This window comes from Danio rerio, chromosome 17, assembly GCF_052040795.2.
Source record: "Danio rerio strain M-AB ecotype USA chromosome 17, GRCz13ab, whole genome shotgun sequence".
Taxonomy (NCBI): domain Eukaryota; kingdom Metazoa; phylum Chordata; class Actinopteri; order Cypriniformes; family Danionidae; genus Danio; species Danio rerio.
The window spans coordinates 33,112,333-33,127,564 of record NC_141037.1 but is presented as its reverse complement, the minus strand read 5'-3'; the positions used below and the strand labels follow the sequence as shown (position 1 = coordinate 33,127,564).

Genomic DNA, 15,232 nt, shown 5'->3' with positions numbered 1-15,232 from the left:
AGCGAACTAAGCGGCTGCTTATGGCCCCGTGGCCACCAAGGGGCTCCCAAGAGTGCATGAGCAACTTTCGTGTTAGATTTAGTTTGTTGGGTTGTGGATTAGAGGTGGGACAAAACCTATGCCAATTTTTCATGTTATTTACTGCTGCAATACATACTCTGGCACCAAGTATCAATATTTATCTAAATTTACAAAAGATCTGAATTAATTAATGCAGCGGTTTACCACTTTAGCTACAGCAGATCCAGTCACCACCAGGTGGCGCTTCTCGTAATAGCAGACCGCTGACAGATAAACCATTGCAATGGTGAAAATCTCAGACACGGACACATTCTTCTGTCCATGCTGGACCAAGGTATTTGTGTGTTTTTATGTGTGTTTCCCCTAATTTTCCGCTAGTTTTTTTCAGTTAACGTGTGGTCCTGAAAAATCTCTTTTCAAAAGGGTGTATACCCCTTCCCTTTAGCCCTAGGCCTTCAAACTAAAGAGAATTGGGACACCCCTACCCCTTTACAGGAATGTGCAAAACGAGGGGTAAGGGCTAAGGGGGTTGGGCCTTAGGAGAAGTGTGTCCTGCAGGTGGTTGTCAAGCTCACTCACCTGCATGGAGCACACTCATGCATCATACCGTTATGAGATGCATTGTGTATGCTTTACTACTTTTAGTAATGCTTAAAAATAAGATTTTTAAAAACGCCAGAAAATGATATTCGCTCAGATGTATTCAATATTACAAAAGCTTTTTATTTTAGGTAGATATTGGAACGGATCTTTTTAATTATCAAAGAATCTTGAACAAAAAACTAGTCAAATGTTAATAAATATTGATGATAATAATAATAATTGGACTGTTTTTACTGTGCTTAAAAAGAAGTTAAAAGTTAATAGAAGGTGTTTCTTTCCCCCAAAAAGTGATTGTTAGTGTTTAAAAATTGTGAATTGTACACTACTTTATTGTAGTATATGCTCGATAGATTATGAATATGGAAGTGTACCGTTTTATTTAACTAAACCCAACAAAAACCCAACCCAGACCCTCTCTGGTTGTGGCGTTACTCACAGGATTAATGTGTAGGTGAGGTTTGTTTAAAAAGGACTGATTATTTTAAGACGTTGTTTTGGAACTAATTGCCAATGTTTTAAGGAATTATACATTAATTTAATTCCTTAAAAAGGTAAATAATTATATCAGCATCACCTTTGGGTCACATCACCTCTGCTAACATGGCTAAATTTCTGACGTGGAAATGTATGACGACTTTCAAGTTCAAAGTTCAAATATCATAATAAAGAAAAACGGGGACAGTATTTATTTAATCAGGTATATGGGCCCTCTATTATTATACCTACTAAATAGTAAGATATTTTCAGCATTTATTACCATTTAACAAAAACTGCACTGCACCCCTGCTGAAAAATCCAGCTTAAACCAGCCTAGGCTGGTTGGCTGGTTTTAGCTGGTCAACCAGACTGGTTTTACAGGGGTTTTGGCCACTTCCAGGCTGGTTTCCAGCCATTTCCAGCCTGATCTTAGCTGGTTAGGCTGGGAGATGACCAGCTAAAACCAGCTTGACCAGCCTAGCCAGGCTGGGAGCCCAGCCAAAACCAGCTATGTCCAGCTTAAACCAGGCTGGTCAAGCTGGTTTTAGCTAGTTTTAGCTGGTCATTTTCCAGCCTGACCAGCTAAGACCAGGCTGGAAATGGCTGGAAACCAGCCTGGAAGTGGCCAAAACCCCTCTAAAACCAGCCTGGTCGACCAGCTAAAACCAGCCAACCAGCCTAGGCTGGTTTAAGCTGGATATTTTAGCAGGGACAAACATACGTCTCTTGCTGCTCTAATTGACTTAACGCGGATATCAATTATTGTTTACATTTAAACGACCCTCGTCATCCTGAACCCCCATGGCAACTTGAGTTGGTTTTAAAATCCACACAACTTCAAGTTATCAATCCTGATCATCGCACTACAAAACTGAACAAATCTCCTGTTGACTGAGTTTCACCTGTTTGTCTACATTGGGAAGTTGTTTTGGAGTTTGTGATGGCACTGCGACGCTCGAGAAGGACCAGGGCTCTTCCTGGTGACCTGAGAGACTTCTTGCTGGAGCGCGTCTCTTCCGTTGAGGAGAGCGCAGCGGCGGCCAGGCCGGACACCTGCAGCTGCATATCGGATCCTTCACTGGAGGAGAAACACCTGAGGAACGCAGCTGTCCTTCCTGTCCTCCGTCCCGCAGCATCAGTGTCCTCGGTGGGTGAGTGTCCGCAGGAGGAGCCGCTCTCCATCCAAGGCCGGAGTGTGCAGGAATATCTGCACATCTACCACAGTGTGATGGGCTCCACCATGAAGAGACGCCGAGGCCGCTACAACCTTCAGTGGGGCTTGGAGATCAAGCAGCGGCTGTGGGAGAAGCTGGACCGGCCTGTACTGCTGGAGACCGTGCTGCCTGATGGACGTGTGGTCATCACGGAGAGCAGGTCCAGGTCCAGCATCCCTCCCCAAATCATTGTGGACATCAGCAAAGAGCCACTGCCCAAGGAGCCCCGAAGGAAGAAGCCCAGGCACTGAGCCATCCTAGTGCCAGATGGAGGATCAAGGGCACGTATGTACATGTTGTAAATATTGTATATAGTTCTAGAATAAGTTTACAAATACATCAAATTTGACATTTCATTCAAGTTTTCATCACATTGCTGGATGTTTTGCTGATTGTCAGTGCTGGTGATATTTGGCTCTTGGGTTCTTTTGGATGGTTTGCTGGATGTTGGCAGGTGTTTAGCAAGGTTTTCTAGGTGGTGTCTTGCGCATTGTTGGTCTCCTCTAAGTGGTTTTTGGCACATTAGTGGTTGTTAGCGTTGGCTGTTGGGTTAGAGAAGGTTAGGGTCCCTCACACGGTTTGCAGCTTGACGTGCTGTGAGGGCTTGTGTGCATCAGTGATGCTGAGAGCTACGCCACTGGTACTTCACAGCTACCGGTAGGGTCACCCATCGTGGACAGGTCTCAGCTGAGATCCCCGACCAAGACAAACCACCTGATTCTGGACAGCAGGAGATTGGCCTGATGCTCCAGACAGAAGATGTCACCTGAATGACCGGAAGAACTTCAAAACTACAGCTTATGTGGAGTTGTAGATAGACCAATGCCAGCCACTGTTAGCTCTTCTCTAGAAAGTATATAACACACAAACACACACAATCACACACAAATAAATAAATAAATAAAAATAATATCTTGCAGACATTAAGAATTAAATATTTATTAGTAAAATATTAATTATCTTAATTTAAAGAATATTTTATCTTTAAAAAAACACTTGTCTTGATATGGGTGGCTCTACTTTCACTAAAACACATGAATGAAATGAATGGATTACTTCATAAAACATAAAATACTTAAGGCCCTGGGGAAGAATCAAATTAGGTGACAAAAGTTATTATTGGTTATCCTGAATTGAGTAATGCAAATTATTGCAAAAAATGCTTAATGATGTAAATTTGACTTAGAAATTACCATTAACAGATTTCAATTCATTATTGTGTTAAATGTGAAAAAAGCAAGTAAATATTTACAAAAACAACCTACAATACAAAGAAATTCATACAGATTTAAAAGGCACAAAAGTGTGTAAATTATTTTGTGTGTGTGAACTATCTTTATTTTAAAGAATAAAGTTTATTGTACTTTATTGCATTTTAATATGAAGAATAATCCTCAAAATATGAATCTAAAACTTCCAGTGTGTGGTAGTACTGTCAAATGATTGAGATGATTCCTTAAAATGAATCATAACAAAGAAGTAAACCGCTGTCTGGACTGTTTAAAACAGGGGTGTCCAAACTCAGTCCTGGAGGGCCGATGTCCCTGATGTCCCAGCGAGTACAGGGGAGGAAGTGTCTTAATATCTCAAATTGGCCACAATTTTGTTTAACCTGCTTCAAACTGTATGGAAAATATACATTTAAATAAAAAAATTTAAAAACAAAGGCTGGTTATTTTATCAGCAATGAGGGAAGATAGTAGTATTACAGATTTCAAAGAAAATATCTTAATATTAAAAAGGAAACATAAGCTTGACAATAGATCCTCTTCATGTCGTAATGGATGACCTTAAATATTGTAGCCTTGTAGACAGCAAGCATCAGTTTTTAATGACATTTTATCATTTGTCATATAAGTCTGTTCTTCACAAATGACTTTTTGTAGCTCAGACGAGTCATCTTTATTTAACCTGTAGACTTCTTTGTAATAGTTTGCATATATAAAATGAGCGCTTAGCTTATTTGGCTGTGATCATTATGCAAGGACCATAATGCATTGCATATTCGGCTCATTCTTCAGTATAGCCTAGATTTGTATGTATTTTAGAAATGGATCGCTTATAAGGACTAGGCTATTAATAACTGTAGTTCTCCTAATGGAAAAGGCTTGGGTGGTTTGTTAGATGAATATATCAAATCATTCAAAACTCTGGGTTTATGATGAAGTGGTGATTAATGATTAATTGATCGTTAATTTAAATAGAAACTGACATCCCTAGTTTAAATCCCTTATAAAAGTGATTTTTACATAATAGGTCCCCTTTAAGGACTAATTTGTTTAAAATTAATGTTTGTTTATTTTTAAAAAATGTGCAAATGTGCAAAAAAAAATAATTGTGTTGTCTATTTTGCTTTATTGAATGTTGCATGAAATATTCTTCTGTGATGGCAAGTCTGACACTCCTCCCAGCGGGATTGTCCCGGGAAACAGGGTCAACAACATCATTGGATTGCTGGCAATAACTTGACATCTGCTCCTTCCTTATAGATGCCATGTTGTGGAGGACAGTACATGCACCCACAAACCCACAAGACGTGCGTTAGGGTGACACTCTCAGGTCACGAAGACAGTTAAACCGGGCCTTTAAAATGGCTAAAGTGGAGTCTATCTTGAGCCTGGTTTGACTCAGGCCTATGTTAAACTCGTGCTGTGGTTTTGTCTTTGGTTCAGGATAGGGAGTCAGCAAAAAGCTCTGGCATGCATAGGTCCCGTCTCCCACCAACACACCTTCGAACAGCCCTGATAATGTACACCAGAAAGACCAGCGTCACAATAACACTCCATTTTCATGAAGTGCTGTCTACAGTTGCAGTTTTACTGTACCTTGCTAAAAGCGCTGACATAACTTTGACTTCTCGAAAATTTGGTTGTCCTGCATTGAGCCAGGCCATCTGGCATCCAGGCTTGTGATCAAACACTGATGGTCACAAGTCATCTGTAATTAACATACAGTAGGTAAATATCTTTTAGCATTACAGTATGTTGAAAATGTATAAATTTAACATACCCACCCGAACATTGATGCTGTGAGTGGCGTTCCTGTTAAAGAAAGTAGCCTTGATTTCTTTTACTGGCATAGAGATTGGAATGTGTATGCAATCAATTGCTCCGATAACTCCAGGTAATCCTTTGAAAAGATCAATTCATCTCTTTAGCCATTGCGTAAGGGCAGGCCATTTTTGAAGGAAAATTAGTTATTTTAATGTAATGTTTCGATGTTTGAGGAAATATAAGGGGTCACTAACTATATTAATTCTTTCACTGTTGTATCAAGTTCCTATGTTTTTAGAAATATTTGGATTTTTAAAAAAAATAGCCATTTGCCCAAATAACCACAGGTAGATTTAGGCCTTAAGTAGGCCTGCACAATATATCGTTTTAGCTTTGAAATCGCAATGTCTGCATCTTCAATAGTCACATCGCAGGATATGCAATGTTGAGTCTGAATTAGGGTTGGGCGATGCCGACCAATTTGGCATTGTATGGTGTCTAATGTAAAACGTCGCGATGGACGATGACAACGTCGTCGTAGGTGGCGGTGAATTAATTATTTATAAATAATGAATTAATTCACAACAAATTAACTATCTATAGCATAAATAAATATAGTTACATAAATAACCACCTGTCAATCACTTTTAGGCAGTGTGATCTGTGTCGTTATAATGGCATCAACAATCTTAGCTGGTAAAAAGGTGCACAACCAATAGGAACCAACCAACAGGATCTGAGGTTTTCGCTAAAATAACTAAGTACAAGCGTGAAAGCGAAAGATTGAAGCAGTGCATTGACGCTGTGACACGTTACCTGATAGGTTCAAAAGCCTTAAGAGTGTGTAGAATGTTGAGGAAATAAATTAATTTTATCCATTTTTGAATAAGGCTGTAACAAAGAAATGTGGAAAAAGTTAAGCTTATGTATGTATGTATGTATGTATGTATGTATGTATGTATGTATGTGTCTGTCGTTTCATCTGTCCATCTAAGTATCTATCTGTCTGTCTGACCATCCATCAGTCCATCTGTTCTTCTATCTGTCCATTTATGGGCCTATCATCTATCTTTGTCTGTCTATCAGTCTGATTATTCATTTTATTTATCTATCTATCTGTCGGTCTGTCCATCCATCCATCTGTCCATATATCTGTCTATCTATCTATCTATCTATCTATCTATCTATCTATCTATCTATCTATCTATCTATCTATCTATCTATCTATCTATCTATCTATCTATCTATCTATCTATCTATCTATCTATCTATCTATCTATCTATCTATCCATCCATCCATCCATCCATCCCTATCTATCTATCTATCTATCTATCTATCTATCTATCTATCTATCTATCTATCTATCTATCTATCTATCCATCCATCCATCCATCCATCCATCCATCCATCCATCCATCCATCCATCCATCCATCCATCCATCCATCCATCCATCCATCTATCTATCTGTCTGTCTGTCTGTCTATTTATCTGTCCATCTGTCTCTGTTCATCCATCCATCTGTCTGTTTGTTCATCTATCTATCCATCTGTATGACTATCTGTCTGTCCATCTATCTTTGTCTGTCCATTTATCTGTCTGTCCACCCCTCTATCTGTCCGTCTATCTATTTGTATGTCCCTCCAACCATCTATCTGTCTGTCTGTCCGTCCATCGATTCATCCATCTTTCCGTCTACCCATCTGTCTCTCTATCTGTCCATCTATCTTTCGCGCTGTTTGTCTATCTGTCTGTAGTTATTAGCTATGTATCTACTGTAGCTGTTATTAGCAGTCTTGGATTTTTTTTATAATTTAAAATCCTCACATAACAGGATAGAGAAAAGCATGGCAATTATCTTACAACTGTACACAATTAAATATCATCCATAAAAATGGCCTTGTTTAACCCTAATAAATAAAAATATATAGGCCTCCCTTGGACTAATCCGTAAATTGTGAAATCAATCAGGATTTGTGCTGATTAGAGGCGTCCGCACTCTCTCTGTTTCATCTGGACCGTTGATCCTTTCCATGCCCTTATTATCAAGGCCTGTCAGCAGATTATTGATACACACTGTTAATTCAATCCTAATTTAATTTACTTAGTGTCTGCGTAATTAATTAGTTGACATCTGGGGTGATAAGGCTAGGCTTACGGCGCAACAGAATACACTGTATCTCTATCCGCTTTTCTGACATCTCTGTCACCCAGTGATCCTGTCAGGCATATTAGCCTTTTTATATTTCGCTACATTGCTTTATATCTAGGAATTTAATATTAAGAGAAACAGTCTTTAAAGCTTTTGTGGCATAAAGGCTTTTAATTATTTTAACATATAAATTGCTCTACATTTATTGTTGAATGATCATTTAAAAATAAAATCATTTATAAATAAGATCACATTTATTATTAAGACATTTTGGTCTTGATCTTTGTTCTTATAAGCTGTTTGTGGTGATTACCAGTTTCTTATTTTTATCACAGCTCTTTGAGGCACTCTCACTGAAATAAGTACTCGTAATCCCACGGTTTTACTAATGGTAACCATTAGGAGGAGTAAACTGGACTCATCTGTGATCTGAAGATTATCAGAGTTAAGATCATTTATCTTAGTGGCAAATCTGTGCTGTCTTATGAGTGATTTCTTAATCAGATTGTGATGATCCTGCTGCTGTGTCGTTAAGAAAAGCAGATAATTTAAATATCTGAAATTTACATTTTTCTTAGCTGAACTAAGAAATTATTTTCATGTAAAATACATCTGTCAGATACATTTCATTTTGAGTTAAACGTATTTGATCTGAATTGATTTCTGTATACTTTTGTCTTTGCTGACCCACTTCAGTTCATGCCCAATCTATATTTATTTCATATTTTGATATTAATTTAAAAAAATGTATAGGCATATATATAAATTTAGAAAAAAAATCATGAAATAATGAATATTATAATCAAATTCATTCATTTTCCCTTGGCTTAGTACTTTATTTATCAGGAATCCCCACGGTGGAATGAACTACCAACTATTCTGGCATATGTTTTAGCAGATGTCCTTCCAGCCACAATCAGCACTGGGAAAATAATCTAAGTATAATAATTTAAAAACAAAAAACTCAATTTGATTTTTAAAATTTTTTAACTCATTGTATGATATTTAGTAAGATTCAGTTAGAGGAAAAGATTTGAATAATATTCACAATATTTTGTATACATCACTTTGTTAAAACACACACACACACACACACACACACAAACACACACACTTAAAATCTGATTGACTGAATGGGATTTAATTTTTATGGTTATGTGTTTGCTCGATAGACTTCATTGTTATATTTATTGTGATATCAGTATTCAAGGTATGTTTGGCACATTAATGTTGTCAATAAAGTGGTGAGAAAGATTTAGTTCCCTTTAGGTATACAGTGTTTTGACCAGGGCCGGCCCTGTACATAGGGGGCCTACCTTGCTCTGAATAGTGGAGTTCTGCCATTGCAAACCAGCAAGACAATCTAATTTTAAACCGTATTGTATTAATTCTTAAATACAATGAATGAAACAGAAAAGTAAAGCTTAAAGATTTGCCCCATTTCTTCTTCTTCTATATTGGTCTGAATGGATTGGACATTTTAAAAAAGCACTGTTTTTATCAACTAGCAGTTTCAGAAATTGAAGAATTAATCAATCTTGAATAAAGGGACCAGTGATTCCTACTTTGCTTCCTTTTACAGTGTTAAAAACATTTTCTATTAATTTAGCAAACCGATTAAATATTCTATAAACTGTTCTAGGTTGAGTTTTTTTTCTTCATTGAAAAAAGAATAATAAATTCCAAAAACTCTGCAATTAAACGATAGTGAACAATAATTAGCTAAAAGTGAAAATGCAATATTACTTGGTATTAAGATATACCTTCATTAAGAATGCTCAGAATTAACTTTATACAATGCAAAGACTGTTCCATTAATAATAAAATCAATAAGAAAAAAATATATAATTAAAATAAACATTAAAAGGCGACATGGTGGTGCAGTAGATAGCGCTCTCACCTCACAGCAAGAAGGTCGCTGGTTCAAGCCTCGGCTGGGTCAGATGGCATTTCTGTGTAAAGTTTGCCTGTTCATGAGGTTTTCTCCAAGTGTTCCGGTTTCCCCCACAGTCCAAAGACATGTGGTACAGGTGAATTGGGTAAGCTAAATTGTCTGTAGTGTATGAGTGTGTAAATGAGAGTGTATGGGTCTTTCCCAGTGTTGGGTTGCAGCTGGAAGGGCATCTGCTGCGTAAAACATGTGCTGGATAAGTTGGCTGTTGATTCCGCTGTGGCCACCCCAGATTAATAAAGGAACTTAGCTGAAAAGAAAATTAATGAATAAATAAATATTTTAAAAATTATAAGAAAAGGGAAGCAACAAATACTGGGTTAATGTTAATGATTTTCCTTCCATTGACTTTTTTTCTGTATTAGTATCTTCTTGATTTTTGAGATGACATGTGCAGAACTTATATTAAACTAGGATTAATTAAATGAGGACATAACTTTAATAAACATACACTAACACTGCAGTAAAAAACATTTTGACTAAGCTTTGGTTGTAAAATCGGGCAAAGCGGGTTGTGGGGCCGCCTAGTGGCGGGTTGGCCTAGCGACACATGTGAATAAACATTCTAAAAGTGATCACTTCCTGACCTCTGCTGGTGGTTTGCACTAAATAAATAATTACATGGCGGGAGAAATGCATTATTTGCTCCATTCCAATTTTAGCTTTGTTTATATTTATAGCTTTGATTTCTTTTATCTGGTCTAATAAAACAATCCACAAATAAATCCACTATATTTGTATTATAAGACAAAACAGCTTTCCCTGCAGCAGTGTCTCTTATAAATGTTTAGAAATAAAATTTTCATTCCCAGGTTAGTTGTTGCTATTGTCCAACAGTATTCTGCATACATGTCGAGAGATCTGTCCTTATGTTTCTCCTAAAATCAAGAACATTCACACCACAATGTAATTTCATTATATTACATTCTAGGAGCCTGTCGAGTTTAATAAAACGCTACTTTATTTAATTATACACAAAAAAATATACTTCATTTTAATTATTTAAAATGAACGAGAAAGAGAAAACACGATTATTAAAAAGAAAACGGGCAGAGCGGCGCGCTAAAAACGGAAATGACGTAATTTGTTGTTACCCATCCTCCGTGCTCGCGTCATCGGTGGCATGGACGGGAACACCAATTGCATGGCCACCGTTACATTTTTGAGCGTCTCTGGATTATAACAGTTTTGCACATTTGAAATGGTTTGGACCGGCCTTTGACTCAATCCCTCATACGCTGCTCATATTTTCAATATTTATTTCTGCAAGCAAACGGCTCCCTTTCGCCCTGCCGTGAGGATTCCTACGTCAGCTAGCAAGTTTTGCTCCTGTAAACAAAATGGCGGACAATGAAGACGATAATAATTCCGCGTCCAAATCTGCAGCGGCGAAAATGGGCAATTCCGGCGCGAGCGGATCTTTACCGCAACCTGAAACAACACAACCCGCGACCGAAAGGGGAAATATACAAGAGGACGCCAGCAAAACGCCGTCCGCCGCGGAAGGGGGCGTTGATCAAGGCCTGGTCGAGCTGATGCACACCGAGTCTGCAGTGGATGTCCGAGTTGTGGAGGGGAACGTTACTCAGGAGGTGATCGGGCAAATCGTAAGCGGTGAGGTGATTACCGACCCGAGCATTATCACGTCTTATGTTCAGGCCACCGCAGAGGCCGGTGTGACCGCTGAATGCGCCACTGTCAGCGGGGAAGTCTTAAACGCGCTCGCACCTACGACCACCATCATTTACGTGCAGCCTGACGGAAGCTTCGTGGAAAGTTCAGGATTATCTGCAGAGGAGCAGCAGCAGTTAATCGAGCAACTGTCCAAACAGCAGTTGGTCCATGTTGCGGGGACTGACAGCGCTGCCAAAACCTCCACCGCCCCGATCGTGGACGTGCAGCAGGTTATAGTGAGTAAAGCACAGATGATCGCCCATGCCGAGCCGGTTGTGACCCATTCGCCCACCCCGAAGATCCTGCAGAGAGCTGCCGTCCCGGCGCAGCCCACCTCCTACATTGCGCTGGACTCCAGCAATTTACAGCTGGCGGCGACGATTCAGTCGCAACCGGTCGGGATCGTGCAGAACGCGTCGCAGCAGCTGCAGAGCGTCGCCAAACAGGTCGCGCTGCAGCAGTCGCATAACGGAGCCCACACGACAACCCAGAAGGTACCACAGGGTCTTTCATGAGTCTGTGAGATTGTATTTCAGCAATATTCAGTTATTTACACCGCAGACTTTCATCTTTTCATCGGCGTACCTTTCTTGATTTACCTAGTTCGCTTTGTTTGTTTTCTACCTGTATTTTCATTTTCTCATTTCTCCGATTGATTTTTTCACCATTCTTCACCCTTTTATACTTCCTTTTTCATGGATTCCCTTTCTTCCACACACAATTCTTTCCATACCTTCTTTCTTTCTTTTGTTCTTATTATAGTCTGCTTACATTTCTTTCTGTACGACCACTTGTTGTACTTCTGTACATTCTTCCTTCATCTACACTTTCCCCAGTAATTTTTCCCTTTTGTACACTTTTTCCGTCCATTTAGAATACTTTCTTTTGCAGATTCCCATCCTATTATTGGTGGATTGTCTTTCATAAGTGTTTCCTTAATTTCCAAGCATACTATTTTCCTTTCATACTTTTGTGTATGCAGCACATACCACTTTTTCTTTCCTCTTCCAAAGTATTTCCTTTAGTACTTGCTTCCCTTTATGGTTTAGTTCCTCTGCACAGATCTTCTTGATGTTGCACATGCTTTCTTCCATACTTGTTTATACATTTCCCTCTCTCCATTTGTTTCCTTCTGTTTTCATTTGTTTCCTTACATTTGTCCTCTTTTTTATCTGTGCATTTCTTTTATATTCTTCATTTTGTGCTTCCTACCAGTAAACACTCAGTTTTGTGTATTGCCTTTTGTATTCTGCACATTCTTTATTCCAGACATAATTTACCTGTATTTTCATTGTTTTCTATTTTTTCTTGTTGAAATTTTCATTGCTCCTCATCCCTCTGTACTTCCTTTTGCATGTATTCCCATGCTTCCACACAACTGTTTCCATACCTCCTTTACCTACATTTCCTCCTGTACTACTACTGCTGCAGCTTTTTGTATTTCCCTCATTTCATCATTCCATTCTACACTTTCCCCCATACGTTTTCCCTTCTGTACACTTTTCTGTCCATTTAGAATACTTTCTTTTGCAGATCCTAATCCTATCATTGGTGGATTATTGGTATTGGATACTATTTTTCCTTCCATACTTTTGTGTGTGCAGCTTATACCACTTTTCCTTTCCTTCTTCCAGAAGTATTTCCTTAAGTACTTACTGCTTCCCTTCGTGCTTCCTTCTTCTGCACAGATCTACTTGTTGTTGCACATGCTCCCTTCCATACTTGTTTTTGCATTTCCTTTCTCCCATTTGTTTTCTTCAGTTTCCATTTGTCCTCCTACTTCTTTCTTCTGTGTGCAGCTCCTTCTTTACGTTCTTCATTCTGTGCTTCCTTTCAGTACACTCAGTTTTGTGTATTTCCCTTTGTATTCTGCACATTCTTTCTTCCAGACATATTTCTTTCTGTCCATTCCCTCTTTTTTCTGTTCTTTCTTTTGCACAGATTTCCTTGTGAATGTTCTGCACATTCATCTTTTCCTTTCATATTGCCCATTTCCCACATGAATTTCCTTTTGTGCTTCCTCCAGTACTATTTTTTTTTCATTCTGGACACGCTTTGTATATTTGTGCCGACATGTGCAAATTCTGTACATCTATTCTTCCATATGTATGGAACCTTTCACTTTATGCTTTCTTTTGCACAGATTTCCTTCATCTGTTTGTATTTTCATCTTTTTTGCACATACTTAAAGCCTTTGATACTTCTCAATTTCCAAAAGTGTCTATTTAAGTAATTCTTGTCTTTTAGTTCTTTATTTATTCTGCACACGTCCATCATTCATATACTGTACACCTTCTATGCACTCCTACTGTGTGTACACAATTTTCTTCCACAAGTGTTTTCTTTTGTTGTTCTTTCTCTTTGCTGCTCTTTCTTCTGCACAGATTTCCTTCTGTTTTTGCCTCTGTATGTGTGTATTATCATCTGTTCCTTTTCTTCCATATTTCCTTCTGTAGATATTTCCCTGTTTCCACAAGTACGCCCTTTTGCACCTCCTTCTCTCTCTACTTTTTACCAGATATTATTTTCTTAATGCCTTTTTGTGCTTTAACTACTTCCTTTCTGTATTTATATCACGGCTGCACAATATATCATTTCAGCATCAATATTGCAATGTGCGCATCCACAACAGTGACAGTGTTTCCTCTAGGATTTTTTTTCCAGCTGTGGTGCAGGCCTTTTACACAGATTTACCAACTACCTATGGCATTATTTTAATGACAAATGTCATAAGTGCAGTATTACAAGTCGAGATCGCATTCATGTAATACGAGCATGCGAATCTCTTCGCTTGCGTGTCTATTTCCTCTTCGTGCACAAAGCTTCTTGCATGCCCTCAAATATATGCTGCTCAAGTGCAGATCTTCTTGTGCGCTCTCAAATAGACACTGCTGAAGTGCGATTTAGAGCGTTTATGTAGTGAGTATGTCTCCAACATTTATTAGATTGGCTAGGAATATTTATGAATGTCCTGAAGTAAAGTGAAACGGCTATAAACTCCAGCAAGATAATCTTTCTTTGTTGTATGCAGAACCATAGACCTTTATCTATACAGTATAAATATGGAAACTGTGTTCATCTTAACTGAAAGCTACGTTGTGTTTGCTAGCCTCACACACCTGTCAGTCAGCATGTCACTTAAAGGGTTAAACAAATAACGCACAATACTTCTACGGTTACAGAAAAGTTTGCACTGTTATAATTCACTTACCTTTTAATTCGTTTTGCTGTGATTATAACCCGCTATAATAAAAACAAACTACTGAATGTTTTGAATGACAAGCTGTAATGTTGCCGTGGCGCGATGGTCTTTGATGTGGCGCCCTGCCATGAAAGAATTAATGTAGCGGAAGCCATGTGACATTGCAGGAAATGCAATGTTAAAAGCCTGAATTATAGTTGACTAGGAGCTACAGAATTGTATTGATTACTGTAATTATTCTATTTAGGCAAAAAAATATATATTACTTAGAATTTTTCTCTTGGTTCTAGTCCAAATATCTACATTTCAAAGTGAAAATAATATTATTTTGCTTACCCCACTGGCAAATTTTTTTAGCTTGTTAATGAAAAACTTTTCGTTTTGACTTATTTCTTCTAAAGGTGAAAACATAACAATATTTTACTTGCTCTAAGAATACTTTGGACTAGACATGAGACTAAAGCCCTTCCCAGCCGCGATTTTGTCATCTGAGACAAATTTGGGAAATCCTAAAAGATTTCTGAAATCCTAGGCTAAAATCTGTGATCTTTGATTATTGGTTTGACATGTTCACAGACAGCCGCTTGCACTTAGTGCCTGTTGCGATCAGATTTGCCCTCAGATGAAGTTCTGGCAGTGTCAGAAGATTTCCAAGAACGTTCCCAATCCAAGAATTAATGGGAGCTCCGAATTTGATGACGCGATTTATGCGATTAATTCAAATGACAACGTGGAAATGTCAAAACAGTTTTTTTTTCCTGGTTTTATTATTGAGGCGTGTTGTGTGCAAAAATGCCGCTACAGATTGTTTAAGTTTGCTGTGAGGAATGATTTCAGAACACGGGATAGTGAAAGTGGATGACGTCAAACTTCGGGAGTGTTTTCTTCCGTGTTTAGTGCATCTTCATTGTTGTTCAGTCTGACATTATGACAGCTGAGATCATAC

General features: G+C 38.3%; 2 protein-coding genes across 2 annotated transcripts in view; one reads left to right on the top strand and one right to left on the bottom strand.

Moving 5' to 3' along the window:
• The window catches only part of LOC147839992 (uncharacterized), a 782,854-nt gene that overhangs the window by 413,972 nt on the left and 353,650 nt on the right, over positions 1-15,232 (bottom strand). The window lies entirely within an intron of this gene.
• znf839 (zinc finger protein 839) overlaps positions 10,503-15,232 on the top strand; it is a 16,401-nt gene continuing 11,671 nt past the window's right edge. Inside the window, 1 exon segment of the mRNA NM_001423822.2 lies at positions 10,503-11,578. Within this exon segment, the coding sequence (NP_001410751.2) occupies positions 10,751-11,578 (828 nt within the window). The 5' untranslated portion in view covers positions 10,503-10,750.